Genomic DNA, 21,402 nt, shown 5'->3' on the forward strand with positions numbered 1-21,402 from the left:
CCACATTCTGGCCACAGATGAGCATTCCCCCTCGTAACTCAGTACCACCCAGGACTGGAGCTACTGAATTACATTCTCCACCAGGGTTTTGATTTCCTTTCGTTGTGTCTTAATTAAGAAATGTCCTGCCAACTATCTCCCCCCCCCCCCCCCTCCGTACACACAGTTGTATTCCGCCGTAATAGACCTAATTGCAAGACCTGTCCCATACATTCTCCCACCACCACCTACTCCAGTCTGGTCACTGACATCACCTATCCCATCAAAGGCAGGGCTACCTATGAAACCAGTCGTATAGTCTACTAGCTAAGCTGCAACCACTGTGCTGCATTCTATGTAGGCATGACAACCAACATGCTGTCTGTCCACATGAATGGCCACCGACAAACTGTGGCCGAGAAACAAGTGGACCACCCTGTTGCTGAACACGCTGCCAAACATGATATCCTTAATTTCAATGACTGCTTCACAGCCTGTGCCATATGGATCCTTCCCACCAACACCATCTTTTCTGAACTGTGCAGGTGGGAACTTTCCTTGCAATATATCCTATGTTCCTGTAACCCTCCTAGCCTCAGCCTTTACTAGTCGCTGTCCTCATCCATCCAGACCCTTCCCTGCTCCCATTCCAGCACTACACAGCCATCATTCAACCACCACATCCAGTCTTTTTTTTAATTTATTTCTCTCTATTTCTCTCCTTTTCCACTACTTCCCCCCCCCCCCCCCCACCTTCCCCTGCTCGCCGCCTAACCTGCAGCACTACACTATCCGCCATCCCCACCATACTACCCCTCCCCCTCCTTACCTCAACTCAGTCACCACTCCCATGATGCACTGATGCTGCCACTTGCAGTGTGGTTTCAGTTGCCTGAGACTGCAGACGTGTGTGTGTGTGTGTGTGTGTGTGTGTGTGTGTGTGTGTGTGTGTGTGTGAGTTTGTTTTGATGAAGGCCATTGGCTGAAAGTTTTAAGTGTGAAAGTCTTTTTGTTGTGCCTATCTGCGACTCAGCATCTCCGTTATACCGCGAGTAGCAACTTTCCTTCTCATAATATTGTTATACTCCATCCTGGATTTTCCATTGTTTAATATTCATCTTGTTAATTCTTGAATCAATACCATAAATATATTGCAACTACTCTTACCTTGGTATATACTGATGAGTACCCACATGAAAAATGTTTTATATGACAGAGAACGTCCTTTGCTCAATTCTTTATATAGCTCTGGATATGTGAGAGCTATTTTACTTGAAACATCTTTATCCAAGACCAGTGAAAACACAGGAAACATTGTATACAATGTAGCATACCTAGAAATGATGAAAATACATTTCACTGATACCTCCACAATAACATACATTCATTATGTAGTAACAATTTATGTCAAACCATCTTACCCCACCATCAAGAACCCCTGATAGAGTGGTACCGATGAGAAGTAGAAAACTGATGAGAAAACAGCCTGCATGGTGGATATTATCAGACCACGATGAATGACAAACTGACTTAGTGCCGCAGATCGCTTGTACGAACGACGTCCGTGGACAAGTAAGAGACGTGCTAAGTGCTGGAACTGTGGTATTGAAAAATCAGCTGCCAATGATGCCTGAAGACCTTCCTGTCCTTGAATACCTATTCCTGCAAGTAAAGAAATATTTTTTCCAATTAAAACAGTCAGACAGTAGTACATGTTTTCCATTTCTTGGCAGGGCAAATATTTAACATACTGCTGAACAAACGATGCTTCGGTGTGCATTAATTTCATCTGACATAAAACAACTAACGGTACAGCAATGAGATACCATTTAGAGACAAATATTGGAAATAAAGTAAAACTTAGTGATACGTAAAACATGTATGAGTGTAAACTAAGGGTGTGTGTCCAGTATTATCTTGAGTAAGCAAGGAAAACTGCCTAAGACTCATCCTCAGCCGCACTGCTAGGAATGAACCGAGTAAAGGAGTTAGATTCATATCACACCAGCAATATTTTGATTTATTTGCATTCTAGAAGGAGAGCCACTGACAATCAATATTATGCTTCTTTTACAGTCTGAACACTTTTTCTTGGGTGCACTTAACCAGGAGTGGAGAGAGCAAGCTCCACCTAACATTTAAATTCTCACAGAATGAGAAGCAGTGTAAAGGGAGCAAACTGCAGTATCCTTTGTGCTCTGCAACAAGTATTCACTCTCACTGTAGAAAATGACTTTTACCAGGAACTGTTTCATTACTCTTTCTAGCACCAACAGCTCAAATACAACCAAGCAAAACAAAATATGGCATTCAACTACAGTGCAGGTGCACATAGTAATGTTTAATCACTGAGACAGAGAGCAGCCAGTGCACCAGACATTACTAGTTCTGTGTTTTCAGACTATTACCCCTTCATAAATAGAAAGCTGAGTGTTAAGAAATAGTTTACATATTGTACATTATTGCTAGTAATTTGTATGTGCATGTAAGCACCTCACCCCAACATCAGTGACTCACACTAGAACTACTTTCATGCATATCTAAACTAGAAAACAGTGCAAACCAAATTTCATGTCTTGTAAATTTATGGAAATGACAATACTGTGTGCTTTGAGAAAAGGTGAATTCAGCAGGAATTTGCTACCTATAGTAATGTTTTTAGGAATGCAACAAAAAGGCCAGTACTTTGTAACCATTATTATCAAGTACATTCATGTGGGAATTTTAATATACAAGTTACACTTTGAACACTTTTTTAAAAACTAAATTTGAGCATCTGGTTAAACTCAATATGCTGACTAAATTTTGGACATTGCTGTAGTAAGCAAGCAAAAGTCTTGTCATCCAAAATTGACGGTTGTGGCACTCAAAGAGACATGGCGTATTAATAATAACTGTCCAATACTCATAAAAATGGGGAATACGGAATCTTTGGCAGCAGAGCTCAGGCTATTGGCAGTTTGCCTGGCTTTAACAAAAGACGGTACATACACCACGTTGAATTTTTTTCCAAATTATAACACAAAAGATTTGCAGTGAAATTTTAGGTCACACTGACTGATGTGACTTATAAACAGAATCAGGTCGCACCTGAATATAATGGTAAGACAGAGATTTAGCAACCAGGTTTTAAATTGTAAGACATTTCCAGGGGCACATGTGGACTCTGACCACAACTTATTGGTTATGAACTGTAGAATAAAACTGAAGAAGTTATGCGGTTACATGGCCGAAATATTGTGCCAGCGCGACACAAACATCTGACAGTAGACCCGATTATTCCACATGTCAAGATCTCGCCGGGACAGCCTGAAGAATTACATCAGAATAAAATGCATTTGCCTGAAAACTGGAATTGGGTCTGAAAACAAATCACAATACAATCATCTTCATAACAGACAATCTTATAATGTTCAACTAAATAACAAGACTAGTGGACATTTTAATACGCTGCCTTTTTATGGTTATGTACCTCAGGCAGTAAAAACAGAACCCTTAGATTGACAAAAAAAAAAGTGATTCTATGTCTGCCTGCCGGTCTGGCTGTTAAAGATTCCTTTTTCTCATTAACCAGTGAGGTATCAAATTGCATTATATGTCACATATTATGCTCTACAGTCCGTCGGCAGTTTTCAAAATTTGAGCTTCTAATTCAATGCATATTAATCATAGCTAACACTTGGTTCAAGAATCATAAAAGAAGGTTGTACACATGGAAGAATCCTGCAGATACTAGAAGGTATCAGATAGATTATATAATGGTAAGACAAGAGATTTAGCAACCAGGTTTTAAATTGTAAGACATTTCCAGGGGCATATGTGGACTCTGGCCACAATTTATTGGTTATGAACTGTAGATTAAAACTGAAGAAACTGCAAAAAGGTGGGAATTTAAGGAGATGGGACCTGGATAAACTGACTAAACCAGACGTTGTACAGAGTTTCAGGGAGAGCATAAGGGAACAATTGTCATGAATGGTGGAAAGAAATACAGTAGAAGAAGAATGGGTAGCTCTGAGGGATGAAGTAGTGAAGGCAGCAGATGATCAAGTACGTAAAAAGACGAGGGCTAGTAGAAATCCTTGGGTAACTGAAGAAATATTGAATTTAACTGATGAAAGGAGAAAATATAAAAATGCAGTAAATGAAGCAGGCAAAAAGGAATACAAACATCTCAAAAATGAGATCGACAGGAAGTGCAAAATGGCTAAGCAGGGATGGCTAGATGACAAATGTAAGGCTGTAGAGGCTTATCTCACTAGGGGTAAGATAGATACTGCCTACAGGAAAATTAAAGAGACCTTTAGAGAAAAGAGAACCACTTGTATGAATATCAAGAGCTCAGATGGAAAACCAGTTCTAAGCAAAGAAGGGAAAGCATAAAGGTGGAAGGAGTATATAGAGGGTCTATACAAGGGCGATGTACTTGAGGACAATATTATGGAAATGGAAGAGGATGTAGATGAAGAGGAAATGGGAGATATGATACTGCGTGCAGAGTTTGACATAGCACTGAAAGACCTGAGTCGAAACAAGGCCCCATGAGTGAACAACATTCCATTAGAACTACTGACGGCCTTGGGAAAGCCAGTCCTGACAAAACTCTACCATCTGGTGAGCAAGATGTATGAGACAGGCGAAATACCCTCAGACTTCAAGAAGAATACAAAAATTCCAATCCCAAAGAAAGCAGGTGAGGACAGATGTGAAAACTACCAAACTATCAGTTTAATAAGACACAGCTGCAAAATACTAACTCGAATTCTTTACAGATGTATGGAAAAACTCGTAGAAACCTAACTCGGTGAAGATCAGTTTGGATTCTGTAGAAATATTGGAACATGTGAGGCAATACTGACCCTACGACTTATCTTAGAAAAAAGATTAAGGAAAGGCAAACCTACATTTCTAGCATTTGTAGACTTAGAAAAAGCTTTTGATAATGTGGACTGGAATAATCTCTTTCAAATTCTGAAGGTGGCAGGGGTAAAATACAGGGAGCATAAGGCTATTTACAATTTGTACAGTAACCAGATGGCAGTTATATGAGTCGAGGGGCATGAAAGGGAAGCAGTGGTTGGGAAGGGAGTGAGACAGGGTTGTAGCCTCTCCCCGGTGTTATTCAATCTGTATATTGAGCAAGCAGTAAAGGAAACAAAAGAAAAATTCAGAGTAGGTATTAAAATCCATGGAGAAGAAATGAAAACTTTGAGGTTCGCCAATGACATTGTAATTCTGTCAGAGACAGCAAAGGACTTGGAAGAGCAGTTGGACGGAATGGGCAGTGTCATGAAAGGAGGATGTAAGATGAACATCAACAAAAGCAAAACGAGGATAATGGAATGTAGTCGAATTAAGTCAGGTGATGCTGAGGCAATTAGATTAAGAAATGAGACACTTAAAGTAGTAAAGGAGTTTTGCTATTTGGGGAGCAAAATAACTGATGATGGTCGAAGTTGGGATGATATAAAATGTAGACTGGCAATGGCAAGGAAAGCGTTTCTGAAGAAGAGAAATTTGTTAACATTGAGTATAGATTTAAATGTCAGGAAGTCGTTTCTGAAAGTATTTGTATGGAGTGTAGCCTTGTATGGAAGTGAAACAGACGATAAATAGTTTGGACAAGAAGAGAATAGAAGCTTTCGAAATGTGGTGCTACAGAAGAATGCTGAAGATTAGATGGGTAGATCACATAACTAATGTGGAGGTATTGAAAAGAATTGGGAAGAAGAGGAGTTTGTGACACAACTTGACAAGAAGAAGGGACCGGTTGGTAGGACATGTTCTGAGGCATCAAGGGATCACAAATTTAGCATTGGAGGGCAGCGTGGTAGGTAAAAATCGTAGAGGGAGACCAAGAGATGAATACACTAAGCAGATTCAGAAGGATGTAGGTTGCAGTAAGTACTGGGAGATGAAGAAGCTTGCACAGGATAGAGTAGCATGGAGAGCTGCGTCAAACCAGTCTCAGGACTGAAGCCCACAACAACAACAACAACAAAAATTCAATGCAATCAAATGATACAAACAAACATGCAACATATTTTGGTGCTTGGAAAATCTCTCATCAAAACATATATACGAACTATGTTATACATATCAGGCTTGGTGGTCTAGTGGTAAAGCGCTTGCCTGTAAAGCCAGAGGTTGTGGGATTGAACCTCGGTCACACCACAGATTTTTCAGTCATTGTTTTAACCTTGCTTTCACCTTTCAATGATACGAGGAGTTGCCAGGAACATCACATGGTATGGATTTCTCGTTAATCCATTGGCCCCCGTTCCCTGGTTGGATAACTGGGGTAGGTCAGGGACACGCAACCAATAGAAAGACTTGCACCATGCTACTGAGCCATACAAAATCATCATCATCATCATCATCATCATCATCATCACCACCACCACCACCACCACCACCACCACCACCACCACCACCACCATCACCATCTACATACATAAGTTTGTACTGAATGCTCAGAGGCCGAGTCCTACTTGCACTTATCTGGCTTTTAATTTGTACATGGTTTTAATTAATCACATGGAAGAAGATACGAGGGAGGATTGGAAAGTAACACACAATAATTTTTTTCCCCCTGGTACTGCAGCTGGAATGTTGAAATTCCACAACAATATACTTTGAAGTTTGCATTAGAGGTGGTATTTTGTTTTCATGTGCAGCTGTAGCAAGAGAAGCCAAAACTAAAAAAAATGCACGCATGTTATTGTCATCAACTTGTGAAGAGCAGCGAAATGCAGTTCCGTATTTGTGAGCCAAAGAGTGAGTTCACAGGGAAGTATGAGGGGAGTATGAGAATGACTGTATGGACCATAGCAATTCCTCCAGGTGCTGTACATTCTTCCAAGAGAGCCGAGTGAACCTTTGTGTTTTGTCACACTACATCTACATTATACTCCACAAGCCACCTAATGGTGTGTGTGAGAGGGTACCTTAGGTACAACTATCTGATCCTTCAAATCCTCTTCCACTCGCGAACAGTGGGTGGGAAGAATGATTGTCGGTAAGCCTCTGTGTTGGCTCTAATTTCTTGAATTTTCTCCTTGTGGTCAATACGTGAGATGTATGTGGGGGGAAGTAATATGTTGTCTGACTGCCTGAAAAGTGCTGTCCTCAAATTTCAGTAGTAAATTTCTCTGTGATGCACAACGTCTCACTTGTAACGTCTGCCAGTGGAGTTTGTTTAGCATCTCCGTTACACTCTCTCGCCACCGAAACAATCCCTTGATGAAATGTGTCTCTTCATTGGATCTTCTCTATCTCCTCTATCAGTCCTACCTGATAGGGATCCCAGATAGGTGAACAATACTCAAGAATCGGGCAAACAAGCGCCTCATAAGCCACTTCTTTCGTGGATGAGTTACATTTCCTTATGATTCTTCCAATGAATCCGAGTCTCATGTCTGCTTTTCCCACTCTCTGTTTTATATAGTCATTCAACTTCAGGTTGCTCTGGATAGTTACACCTAGATATTTTACGGCAGACGTTGTCTCCAGCTGTTTGTCATCAATAGTGTAGCTGCACAGTAGTGGATTTCTTTTCCTATGTATGCGCAATATTTTACATTCATTTACTTTCAGGTCAACTGTCGCAGTCTGCACCATTCATCAATTCTCTGCAGGTTGTTCTGCAGATTCTTACTATCTTCTGGCACTGCATCATCTGCGAATAGCCTTAAAGAGCATCCGACACTTTCTACTAGATCATTTATATATATTGTGAACAGCAACGGTCCTCTCACACTTCCCTGTGGTACTCCGGATATTACGTTTACATCTGTCGATTTAGTTCCGTTAAGAGTGACGTGTTGAGTTCTATCTGCAAGAAAGTCTTGAATCCAATAGCAGGTCTGCTTGTTGATTTTTATAGAGGAGCTGTTCATTTTCGAAGAACGTCATAATTCTTGAGCATAAAACATGTTCCATAATTCTACAACAGACTGACATCAATGATATAGGTATATAATTGTGTCTTATGGCTTTTCTTAAAAACTGGAATGACCTGCACTTTTTTCCAGTTAGGTACCTTTTGTTGCTCAAGGGATCTACGATAAATTACTGCTAGAAGGGGAGCAAGCTCTTCCTCATAATCTTTATAGAATGTTATGGGTATCTTATCTGGTCCTGAAGCCTTTCCACTACTAAGCAATTGTAGCTGTATCTGCCATTTCGATGTTTGCACATGGTTGAAAGAAGGGACAGTGTTACGATCTTCCATGGTGAAACAACTCTGAAGATCAAATTCAGCATTTCGGGCTTCTCTCTGTTATCTTCTGTTTCGGTGTTGTCGTGGTCACTGAGAAAAAGAATAGATGATTTTGACCCACTTACTGATTTTACATACAACCCAAATCTCTGAGTTTTTACTCAGGTCTGTTGACAACGTCTTACTTTCAAAATCATTGGTCTACTTACACTCATTTTCCCTTTGTTCAGCTTTTGTTTGCCAGCTAGGTTTTTACTTCTCTTGAATCTGTGATGAAGTTCTCTTTGTTTATGTAGAGCTTTTCTAACATGGCTATTAAACCGGAGTGGATCTTTCCCATCCCTTAAAACCTTACTCGGAACTGTAGTGCCCCCAGAATTTTACGAAAGTCTGGAGACATGTGTGTTCCAGCCATTTCGAATATGCATTATTTTAAAGCAGGGCGTAAGGATGAGCATGGGATACTGCACCCATTTATTGTTTGTGCAGGCGAAACTGGCAAGTGTTCAGCGCGACCTGCCAAGAATAATCAAATATGGCCCAGAAGCTCTGTGACCGGCTGCAAAGAGTAATGTAGCTTTGTACTGTTGAAAAACAAATGGAGATACTCGAGATAGTGACTGTTGGTTAGACGTTGAACTGCTGTTGAGAGTACATGGACTGGACGTGAATAGTCAGCCATGGTAAAAGCTTATGTATTAATTGTGTTCAAAAATGTGTAATTAACTGATTCTGGGTGCCTGATAATGTGTGGGCTTACTTCATAAAGTTTAGTTGTTTTTTTGTACAAAGTGGAAATAAATATGTTCTGCTGCATTGAATGATATGAGAGAGAGAGAGAGAGAGAGAGAGAGAGAGAGAGAGAGAGAGAGAAAATTTCCCCTTCCTAGCAGTGAAATTTTCGGAGGAGTGTCCGGTGCTAGCAGAAGACATCGGCGCTGCAAGAAAGCAGAACCAGCTTTCTTCAACAAGTAAGTCCACGAAAACGCTTAACATTACACCATCCCACCCCAGGACATACTTGTCTAGGGCACATTGAACGATACATTAAAGTTTTTTTCCATTTGTTCTCCACATCTTTGTCCTCATCACCAAATATTTGATGCTGACTGCTGAGATATTCTGAAATTTGTATCCTGTCACCCTCGCTGAGCAAATATATCTTCCTACCTTTCTTAAGATTCCTTGTAGGACCCGTTGTCATAGATGCTGTCACAACCTTATGATCACTGATACCTACCTCTACATTAACTGATTTGATAAGTTCACATCTGTTTGTTGCCAAGAGGTCTAAGATGTTACCTTCATGCGTTGGTTCCAGCTCAAGGTAATTTTCAGACAAGACATCCAGAATAATGCCACACGATTCCCTGACTCTGGCGCCAGTTTTGATGGTGTAACACTCCCAATCTATACCTGGCAAGTTGAAGTAACCCCCTGTTACAACAGCATAATCGGGCGGCCAGTAACTGCTGCAACCCCCAGAATGTCTGAGCCACTGGCACAGCAATTTTGAATGACCAGCATGTGCAACTATGAGCTTTATCATAGCAGTTCAACATTTTCTATGGCACAGTGTACAATTCTGTTCAGGCCACGTTGAAATTTCGTGAAGGTAGTGCTCGTGGGGTAACTAACAACCTCACAACCACAAGGGTCAGCGAATGACGTCAAGCTTGGATCACTTAACACTTTACATCGCAAAAGGGCACAACTTTGTGAAGGAATCATGGCTGGTGATGAATCATGGGCGTAACACTACACACCTGAAAGAAAGCAGGCCTCTATGGAGTGGAAATATGCTGGCTGCCTAGTATGAAGAAAAATTCAAAGTTACTCATGTGCAACTCCTGCTGAACACAGGACCATTGTGAATGCTGAGCATACATCAGAACTTTAGGTAAGTTGTGTCGTGTCCTTCCTCACAAATGTCACAACATTAATGCTGATGGTCTCAAACTTCTTCATGACAATGCTCGCCCCATGTGGTTGCTCTTGTTCATGAGAAAATTGCCACATTTGGGTAAGAGGTGCTCCAGCATACACCATATAGTCCAGACCACGCACTGTCAGGTTTTCATCTGATTGGTCCCTTGAATAAGCTCTTGGCCGGGATCACATAAATTTTTATCTGAATTACAATTATCAACTCCAATACATTTTCACAATCACACAGAATTCTATTTACTATCAGATTACGCTACAGTCGCCTGCTTGTACAGTGGCACACTAGTAAAAGGAAGCATAGCACATAAAACAAGAGTCCACTGTCCGTTGTACACATTCTGGCAAATGAACTGTACATACAGCACTGGTATCCATGTTAGAGTATTTGTGATAACTCTTACCTTGTTGCTGCAATAGCATCAGTAAGAGTACATGCTATCATGACACACACACACACACGCACACACACACACACACACACACACACACACACAGAGCCCCTGTCATTTCGAGGTGCCAAGGCCTGACTGTGCTGAGCAGCAATCTCAGCCGAGTGAGTAATGGGGATACAGATGATGATGATGACGATGTAGTGGTGCCTATGGGAGTGCCAGGCTGTGGTGGTGACAGGATGGTAAGCTGCTAGGTGCAGAATAGGGAGGCTGTGCTGAGTTTTCCAGCAACACGGGCCTAGTAATACTAGGGCCCGTGTCGCGCGGCTGCCTCGCTCAGCGGCTAAGTCCGCTTCAAGGTCACCCGCCTTACACAGCGACATGCAGTAAATGCACACAGCCATAGAAAACTCAGCTTCCGGTTGCGCAATCGGGACTGATAAGGCGCGCTGGCGCTGTTATCATGAGGGACCCCTGGAGGGGGCCTGTGGGGGCCCTTGACGCTCGTGAGGCAACAGCATGTTCATTCGACTCGATGCAGCCGCACTGTGCACACAGCCATGCCGTACCGACGCAGAAGATATTCAAAGAGGAGCAGGATGACTGTTTATAAAACCGTAGACAGTTGTGTGCATAGTTTTTTTTTTTTTTTTTTTTTTTTTTTTTTTTTTTTTTTTTTTTTTTTTAGGACGCACAACTTCAATGGTCATTAGCACCCTGACTACTCTAAGAATGCACCGCGAGGCACAAGTTGACAACAACAACTAAAAGGGAAAACACGATAAAAGACAGACTGACAGGCATAGGATTAAAAAACAGCATCATCAAATGTCCTTAGCGAAGTTTGTCAAATTGATAAAACGAAGAACACGAGCAGCTGCTCGTGGGTCATCCGCTAAAATGGCATCGAAAGTATTTGGCAGGTTAAGATCTAGGCGTAGTGTGTTAAGATCTGGACAGGACATTAAAATGTGTCTAACCGTCAGCAAGTGCCCACATGGGCAGAACGGCGCCGGCGCAGCCGTCAGCAGATGGCGATGGCTGAACCGGCAGTGTCCAATTCTTAACCAGGCTAAAACGACCTCCTCTACATTCTACATTTCTACATTTATACTCCGCAAGCCACCCAACGGTGTGTGGCGGAGGGCACTTTACGTGCCACTGTCATTATCTCCCTTTCCTGTTCCAGTCGCGTATGGTTTGCGGGAAGAACGACTGTCTGAAAGCCTCTGTGCGCGCTCTAATCTCTCTAATTTTACATTCGTGATCGCCTCGGGAGGTATAAGTAGGGGGAAGCAATATATTCGATACCTCATCCAGAAACGCACCCTCTCGAAACCTGGCGAGCAAGCTACACCGCGATGCAGAGCGCCTCTCTTGCAGAGTCTGCCACTTGAGTTTGTTAAACATCTCCGTAACGCTATCACGGTTACCAAATAACCCTGTGACGAAACGCGCCGCTCTCCTTTGGATCTTCTCTATCTCCTCCGTCAACCCGATCTGGTACGGATCCCACACTGATGAGCAATACTCAAGTATAGGTCGAACGAGTGTTTTGTAAGCCACCTCCTTTGTTGATGGACTACATTTTCTAAGGACTCTCCCAATGAATCTCAACCTGGTACCCGCCTTACCAACAATTAATTTTATATGATCATTCCACTTCAAATCGTTCCGCACGCATACTCCCAGATATTTTACAGAAGTAACTGCTACCAGTGTTTGTTCCGCTATCTTATAATCATACAATAAAGGATCCTTCTTTCTATGTATTCGCAATACATTACATTTGTCTATGTTAAGGGTCAGTTGCCACTCCCTGCACCAAGTGCCTATCCGCTGCAGATCTTCCTGCATTTCGCTACAATTTTCTAATACTGCAACTTCTCTGTATACTACAGCATCATCCGCGAAAAGCCGCATGGAACTTCCGACACTATCTACTAGATCATTTATATATATTGTGAAAAGCAATGGTCCCATAACACTCCCCTGTGGCACGCCAGAGGTTACTTTAATGTCTGTAGACGTCTCTCCGTTGATAACAACATGCTGTGTTCTGTTTGCTAAAAACTCTTCAATCCAGCCACACAGCTGGTCTGATATTCCGTAGGCTCTTACTTTGTTTATCAGGCGACAGTGCGGAACTGTATCGAACGCCTTCCGGAAGTCAAGAAAAATAGCATCTACCTGGGAGCCTGTATCTAATATTTTCTGGGTCTCATGAACAAATAAAGCGAGTTGGGTTTCACACGATCGCTGTTTCCGGAATCCATGTTGATTCCTACATAGTAGATTCTGAGTTTCCAAAAACGACATGATACTCGAGCAAAACACATGTTCTAAAATTCTACAACAGATCGACGTCAGAGATATAGGTCTATAGTTTTGCGCATCTGCTCGACGACCCTTCTTGAAGACTGGGACTACCTGTGCTCTTTTCCAATCATTTGGAACCTTCTGTTCCTCTAGAGACTTGCGGTACACGGCTGTTAGAAGGGGGGCAAGTTTCGCCGAGAAGGGCGTGAGGAGGACGTCCAAGCCACGGGAAGAGGTTTTAAGGCCCGAAGCTTGTTGTCGGTAAGTGCAGCCCAATCGGCATGCCACAGCGATAAAATGCACCGACAAATGACCCTGCTAAAATCGGACGAAGGGACACAACAAGAAGCTGTCCAAGGCTGGAGGACCGCAGCCTGGGCCGCGGCATCTGCAGCTTCGTTCCCAGGGATACCGACATGGCCAGGAACCCACATAAAGCTAACCGGAGAACCAACGTCCACCAGCTGCTGAAGAGAGCGTTGGATCCGGTGTACGAAAGGGTGAACCGGGTACGGATCACTGAGGCTCTGGATGGCGCTCAGGGAATCTGAGCAGATGACATAAGCAGAATGTCGGTGGCGGCAGATGTAAAGAACAGCCTGATAGAGGGCAAAGAGCTCAGCTGTGAAGACCGAACAATGGCCATGGAGCCGGTATTTGAAACTTTGTGCCCCGACAATAAAGGAACACCCGACCCCGTCATTGGTCTTAGAGCCATCTGTATAAATGAAAGTCATGTTGATGAACTTCGAACGAAGTTCCAAAAAACGGGAGTGGTAGACCGAACCGGGGGTGACCTCTTTTGGGAGCGAGCTGAGGTCAAGGTGAACGCGGACCTGAGCCTGGAGCCAAGGTGGCGTGTGGCTCTCGCCCACTCGAAAGGTTGCAGGGAGTGAAAAATTAAGGTGTTGAAGGAGGCGACGAAAGCGAACTCCAGGGGGTAGCAGGGCAGAGACATACAACCCGTATTGACGGTCAAGAGAGTCGTCAAAAAAGGAACGATAAGTCGGATGGTCGGGCATTGACAGTAGCCGACAGGCATACCGACAAAGCAGTATATCGCGCCGGTAGGTGAGTGGCAATTCGCCAGCGTCAGCATGAAGACTCTCTACAGGACTAGTATAAAATGCTCCGATCGCAAGTCGTAAACCCCGATGTTGTATGGAGTTGAGGCGGCGTAAGATGGATGGCCGTGCAGAGGAGTATACGAAGCTCCCATAATCCAGCTTGGAGCGGACGATCGACCGATATAGACGAAGTAGGACGGTTCGATCCGCTCCCCACGACATACCACTGAGAACACGGAGGACATTTAAAGAATGGGTACAACGGGCGGCCAAATATGACATGTGGAGACCAGCTAAGTTTCCTGTCAAATGTAAGGCCTAAAAATTTGGTTGTCTCCACGATTGGGAGAGCAACGGGACCGAGTTGTAAGGACGGTGGGAGAAACTCTTTGTAGCGCCAGAAGTTAATACAGACCGTCTTCTCGGCAGAAAAACAGAAGCCATTGGCGACACTCCAGGAGTAAAGACGGTCAAGAGAACGCTGAAGACAGCGCTCCAGGACACGTGTACACTGCGCGCTGCAATAGATGGTAAAATCGTCCACGAAAAGGGAGCCTGATACATCAGCTGGGAGGCAATCCATTATTGGATTGATCGCGATGGCGAAGAGAGCGACGCTCAAAACTGAGCCCTGTGGCACTCCATTCTCCTGGCGAAAGGTGTCGGACAGGACAGAACCCACACGTACCCTGAACTGTCGATCCATTAAAAAGGAACGAATAAAAAGAGGGAGGCGACCGCGAAGGCCCCATGTATGCATGGTGCGGAGAATGCCCGCCCTCCAACAGGTGTCGTAAGCCTTCTCCAAATCAAAGAACACAGCCGCGGTCGGGCGCTTCCGCAAGAAGTTATTCATAATGAAGGTCGACAAGGTAACCAGATGGTCAACAGCAGAGCGGCGCCTACGAAATCCACATTGTACATTGGTAAGTAGGCGTCAAGACTCGAGCAGCCAAACCAATCGAGAGTTAACCATTCGCTCCATCACTTTACAGACACAGCTGGTAAGCGAGATAGGTCGATAACTGGAAGGCAAGTGCTTGTCCTTCCCCGGCTTAGGAATCGGGACAACAATAGACTCGTGCCAGCATGCGGGAACATGTCCCTCAATCCAGATGCGATTGTGTATGTACGAAGAAGAAAACCTTTACCCGCAGGAGAAAGGTTCTTCAGCAACTGAATATGAATAGAATCAGGCCCTGGAGCGGAGGACCGTGATCGGCCAAGTGCATTTTCGAGTTCCCACATGGTGAATGGGGCATTATAACTTTCACAATTCGAGGAGCGGAAGTTAGGTGGCCTAGCCTCCTCTGCCTGTTTGCGGGGGAGGAAGGCAGGGTGGTAATGAGCGGAGCTCGAAACCTCTGCGAAAAAGCGGCCGAAGGCATTGGAGACAGCCTCAGGGGCCACAAGGACGTCATTCGCGACCTTCAAGCCAGAAACTGGTGAGTGGACCTTAGTGCCAGATAGCCGGCGCAGGCTACCCCAGACAACAGAAGAAGGAGTAAAACTGTTGAAGGTGCTTGTGAAAGCAGCCCAGCTGGCTTTCTTGCTTTCTTTGATAATACGACGACACTGAGCACGTAATCGTTTATAATTGATACAATTCGCCACTGTAGGGTGGCGTTTAAATGTGCGTAAAGCACGTCGACGAGCACGTAAAGCGTCTCTATATGCTGCGGTCCACCAGGGGACCAGTACGCGACGTGGAGAGGAAGTAGGGTGAGGGATGGAATATTCAGCAGCAGCGAGAATGACTTCCGTGAGGTGTGCGACCTGACGATCGCAGCTTGGGAAGGTTTGATCCTGAAAGTTCGCCCTGGAAGAGAAGAGCCCCCAGTCTGCCTTGGAGATGGTCCAACTAGAGGAGCACGGAGAGGGGGTATGCTGCAGGAGATGGATAACACACGGGAAGTGGTCGCTCGAATATGTATCAGAAAGGGCATGCCATTCAAACCGGCGTGCAAGTTGGGGAGTACACATAGAGAGGTCTAAATGGGAATAGGTGTGAGATGTGTCCGAAAGAAAAGTAGGGGCGCCAGTATTGAGGCAGACAAGATTGAGCTGGTTGAAAAGGTCTGCTAACACGGAGCCCCTCGGGCAGGATGCTGGAGAGCCCCAAAGGGGATGGTGGGCATTGAAGTCTCCAGTTAACAAAAATGGTGCAGGTAGCTGAGCAATAAGTTGCATCATGTCTGCCCTGGTAACGGCAGATGACGATGGAGTGTAAACGGTACAAAAGGAAAACGTAAAAGTGGGGAGAGTAATGCGGATGGCAACTGCCTGCAGGCCGGTGTGCAATGTGATGGGATCGTACTAAATATCATCCCGGACCAGCAACATAACCCCTCCATGAGCTGGGATACCTACCACAGGGGGTAGGTCAAAACGCACAGAGGTGTAGTGTGCCAAGGCAATTTGATCGCATGGGCGTAGCTTCATTTCCTGGAGGGCTACGACGAGCGGACGGTGCAAGCAGAGCAGCAACTTTAAGTCCTCTCGGTTGGAGCGAATGCTGCGAATATTCCAGTGAATAAGTGCCATCGTAAGAAAAGGAAGATGAAAGAAGTGGTCACCTCGAAGGCCGCTGAGGGCCTGGCTTCGAGCGAGCACTGCCGCCGCTATCAGTAGGCGGACAGTCATCGTCCATTGGGTCGATAGGTTCATCGGCCATCTCAGGAGGATGGCCGGGAGGGGGAGCTTCCTCCGCCGGTGAACGGCCAGATGTTCGGCTACCAGCGGTGCGGCCAGGCGAAACGGATGACGGCCCGGGGCGGCAACCGCTGGGTGGCGCAGGAGAAGAAATGCGCCGTGGCGGAGAAGGAGAACTGTGCTTCCTATGAGCCTTTTTGGAAGGACGTTTGGTGGAAGTACCGGTCGAAGGCTGGGAGGTCGAGGTACGTAGGAAGTCTGCACGAGATGGTTCCTTCTTGAAGGCCCGTGCATCTGACTTCGGGGTCTTCGTCTGAGCAGAAGCTGATGAAGGGGCTGGTGTCTGTGGGGTGATGGGAGGAAGAGGAGACGTCGACCGCGCGATCTTAGCACTGGCCGAACGGACGACCGTGGTGCTGAAGGTCAGATCGCATGTCTGGGTTGCTACCTCCCTGGTAGTCCGAGGAGAGGCGAGGACAGTACTGTATTTCCCCGCTGGGAGCAGCGCGGGCTTCCTACTAGCCAATAGCTTGCGAGCAGCCGAGGTGGACACTTTCTCTTTGACCCGAATTTCTTGGATACAGCGTTCTTCCTTATAGACAGGACAGTCGCGGGAGGATGCGGCATGGTCACCCTGACAGTTCACACAACGAGGAGACGGAGGTGGACAGTCACCCTCATGGTCATCCCTGCCACAAGTGACACATTTAGCCGCATTGGAACAAGACTGTCGAGTGTGATTGAAATGCTGACACTGGTAGCAGCGCGTAGGTGTCGGGACATAGGGGCGAACAGAAATAACCTCGTAGCCCGCCTTGATGCGCGATGGCAGCTTAACACTATCGAAGGTCAAGAAAAGTGTCCGGGTCGGTACAAGGTCATTGTTGACCTTTTTCATGACCCTATGGACAGCCGTCACGCCCTGCTCAGCGAGGAAAGATTGAATCTCCTCGTCAATCCGTCGAGGGAGCTAGTATAGACTACACCACGAGACGAATTCAAAGTTCGGTGCGCCTCCACCCGGACAGGAAACGTGTACAGGAGGGTGGCCCGAAGCAGTTTTTGTGCCTGAAAGGCACTCTCAGTTTCTAGTAATAAGGTACCGTTACGCAACCTGGTACAAGATTTGACAGATCCGGCTATGGCATCTACGCCCTTCTGGATAACGAAAGGGTTGACAGAGGAAAAATCCTTTGCGTCCTCAGATCGAGAAACGACGACGAACTGTGGGGCAGGCGGTAGGACTTTTGTCACTGGTGGCTGGTCACGTTTCCGTTTTTGGGCAGAAGTCGAGAGAGATGGAGTAGAATCCATTGCGGAGGAATCCCCCATGATTGCCAGCGTCTCCGATGGCGCGCTCCTTCCTTGTGGGGGACCCTCTCAGAGGGCACTCCCGCCTTAGGTGAATGTTTACACCTCAGGTCACACCTCCCGAGAAACAGACGGAGGGACCAATCGGCATGGTCAGAAGGTATCAGCTCAGGCAATCACCCCTCCCCGGGCCTGGCCTTTACCAGGGGGTACGCGCGTGCCTTACATGTCTACCCAGGGCGGGGACTTACGCGTTACGCACAGGGAGGAAGGAAGAAGAGGAAAAAGAAGAGCGAGAGGGGAAAAAAGAGGACAGACTGTCTCAAACGCCGAGGCGGAGACCAGAGAAGGCAAGGAGAAGAAGGCAAGGAGAAGAAGGCAATGAGAAGGCAAGGAGAAGAAGGCAATGAGAAGGCAAGGAGGAGAAGGCAAGGAGAAGAAGGCAAGGAGAAGAAGGCAATGAGAAGGCAAGGGAAAGAGTAAGGAAGACAGTGAGGTGGAGAAGAGCAAAGAAAGGAACCAACAAAAGGAAGGAAGAAACGAGAAGTGAAAAACCAAAAAGACCACAATTATAGGTCGTGGAACCGTCCGTCTCCGGACGCAGGCGCTAACTACCCCTGTGAGGGGGATGGACTCCTTTTAGTCGCCTCTTACGACAGGCAGGAATACCGCGGGCCTATTCTAATCCCCGGACCCGCAGGGGGAGTGCATGGCTGTGTGCATTTACTGCATGTTGCTGTGTAAGGCGGGTGACCTTGAAGCGGACTTAGCCGCTGAGCGAGGCAGCCGCGCAACACGGGCCCTAGTATTACTAGGCCCGTGTTGCTGGAAAACTCAGCTTCCGGTTGCGCAATCGGGACTGATAAGGTGCGCTGGCGCTGTTATCACGAGGAACTCCTGGAGGGGGCCTGTGGGGGCCCTTGACGCTCGTGAGGCAACAGCATGTTCATTCGACTCGATGCAGCCGCACTGTGCACACAGCCATGCTGTACCGACGCAGAAGATATTCAAAGAGGAGCAGGATGACTGTTTATAAAACAGTAGACAGTTTCAAGATGACTCCAAACAATGTTTCACAACAAGAACTTCTCACAGGACCAATTTCTTTTGTTGGAGCCAAAATTAGTTTCACCTGTACTACTAACAAGGTTGTTAGTGGTAATGGTTGGTTAACTATTGCTGTTGTGAGAGGTGGTGACACTGCTTTACAAGGACTTGAATCCCCCCGCCCCATCCTTCTCCCTCCTACCCCACCTCTTATGTACTATCACCACTCACACCCGTCGAATTTTTGCTCATCGCAGTCAATCCCTAGTGCCTGGAGACAACAGTGGCTGTGACCTGTGTGTGTGTGTGTGTGTGTGTGTGTGTGTGTGCGCGCGAGAGAGAAAGAGAGAGAGAGAGAGAGAGAGAGAGTTGTAGATGTACGAATGCATGCACGTTTTTCAACATGTGACGAACTCTTGTCACTCAATGTCACCTCTACATCATGAGTCACAATCTCTCCCATTTCATACTGCTGTCATTTCAGAGAGAGTTGGAAACAGAAACTGAATCATCACACAGAGTATGCCTGAGTATACTTGCCAAATGCCTGGAAAAGACAGTTTGAGAACATCACATGGGATCACACAAAATCAGAAAGAGAGAACAAACTGGTGATGACACAGTGTGGGCTTTGTATTTATCTGTAGAGCAGATGTGACTACTACCTGAAAGTGGCACTAAAACATGCAGGGAGATAATCACCAATTCTTCAGCAGCATGCACCAGTTTCACAAAAATGATGAGATAATGGAGCAACAGAACAGAAATTTATGGAAAGGACACATATGAGGCAATGAGTTGCAAGCAAACACAATGAAAAAGACTGCAACAATATTTTCTCATAAACTTTCAGACAAAGTCCTCCTACTGAAGTGGAATGTGTACCTGCACTCCCCCCCCCCCCCCCCCCCCCCCCCCCCACACACACACACAGACAGACACGCGTGCCACAACACAACACAACACAGCCACTGTCTCCAGTTGCTTGGGGGGGGAGGGGGGGGGGGGGCAGCAACTCATTTTATACATGGCAATGTGTAACCTATGATTTACATTTACATATCCAGATATTGGAAGCTATTTACCGTATTTACTCGAATCTAACCCGCACCTGAAAAATGAGACTGGAAATCAAGGGAAAAAAATTTTCCCGAATCTAAGCCGCACCTGAAATTTGAGACTCGAAATTCAAGGGGAGAGAAAAGTTTTAGGCCGCACCTCCAAATCGAAACAAAGTTGGCCCATTGTAATATGAGAAACAATTTAGGTCTAATGAATGACGATACAGCTACAGTAGTTTGGTTCGCGTAGTAAGCTCAGCAGTTAAGCTTTGCCAGGTAGCCATTGCTATGCGTCAGGCGCTCCGTCCATATTTATACGGGTACCCTTCCTTTTTCACGTGCTTCGTCTGGTTTGGATTGATTGCTTATTTTTCTTTGATCTGATAAGTGCCGTTCTCTTTGTTATAGGTGTTTACGTCACTCTAAGCTGAAAATGCATTACTGCACTGTGTCATGCACTGTTTGTCGCATTCTGATAATCAGTGTTTACAACCTGTCCCGCTCGCGGCATGGCTTGCTTTTGTGCGCGCTACCGCCGCTTACAATTAAAAAAAGAAAAAGAGAGGAATCGTCTCATTAGCGAAACAATGGCAAGAGACTGCTATTTGTTGTTAGTTACTAACTTTGCTGCTTTCTTTGACGATGATCAACAAGAACCAAATAATAGACTGCGTATGATAGATGATGTTCTGAACGAGAGTTTAGCGAAAATTTTTCTCCGTTTGAAAATCTTTGCAGACGCCTCTTTAGTATATAACATTCTGCACAGAAATTAGTCATCTTAGATTTAAAAATCTAGTCAATTGACGTGCTTCATTTCTGAATGTATCACTATTAAGGCATAAGAATAATACGAATATAAACATGAAATGATATGTATATTCTTCCGCGTTTGCTGTTGTCTCACTCTAGTTTTGTAGTTTATTAAGCAGACAGGATTTAAATGAGATAGCAGCAAACACAGAACAATACATGGCAAAATGTTTATATACGTATTATTCTTATGGTGAAGAGAATGCTGCATGTGATTCACAATTCATAAAAGTTCCTATTAGCAACCATCTCCTCTCATAGGTAGAAAAAATTCAGAACGTAGAGTTGGCCATATTGACAAATATCCCAAACAGTCTTGCCAGTCGGATTTTTGTAGTACAGTACATTGAAATGCTGCTACATTCGAAGATGTACAATACGGAATTTGTATATACTTCGTTGGATAATGTATGAAAATGCACTGGTCGAAACTCGGGGCGGAGGAAAAATCTCGTCTTCCACCGTTTTTTTTTTTTGCCTGAAAAGCATGCCTGTGAATCGCTACATATATTCGACGGCAGAAGTTAGTTGTGGCGGCACCTACCAACATTTTTTAGAACTTCTGCTTACTTTGCACTCTATTCTAAGCCGCA

At 45.2% G+C, this 21,402-nt stretch overlaps 1 protein-coding gene across 2 annotated transcripts in view; it reads right to left on the bottom strand.

Annotated features, from left to right (window-relative positions):
* Positions 1–21,402, bottom strand: part of LOC126091941 (probable phospholipid-transporting ATPase IIB) — a 501,129-nt gene that overhangs the window by 28,613 nt on the left and 451,114 nt on the right. Inside the window, exons 16-17 of one of the 2 annotated variants that reach the window (XM_049907268.1) lie at positions 1,401–1,641; positions 1,147–1,313 (exon numbers count right to left, since the gene is read on the bottom strand). The exons of the other annotated variant lie outside the window; for it this stretch is intronic. Of the exons in view, the coding sequence (XP_049763225.1) occupies positions 1,147–1,313; positions 1,401–1,641 (408 nt within the window). The remainder of the gene's footprint in view (positions 1–1,146; positions 1,314–1,400; positions 1,642–21,402) is intronic. 2 annotated transcript variants of the gene reach the window in all.

Source organism: Schistocerca cancellata, chromosome 7, assembly GCF_023864275.1.
Source record: "Schistocerca cancellata isolate TAMUIC-IGC-003103 chromosome 7, iqSchCanc2.1, whole genome shotgun sequence".
NCBI lineage: Eukaryota > Metazoa > Arthropoda > Insecta > Orthoptera > Acrididae > Schistocerca > Schistocerca cancellata.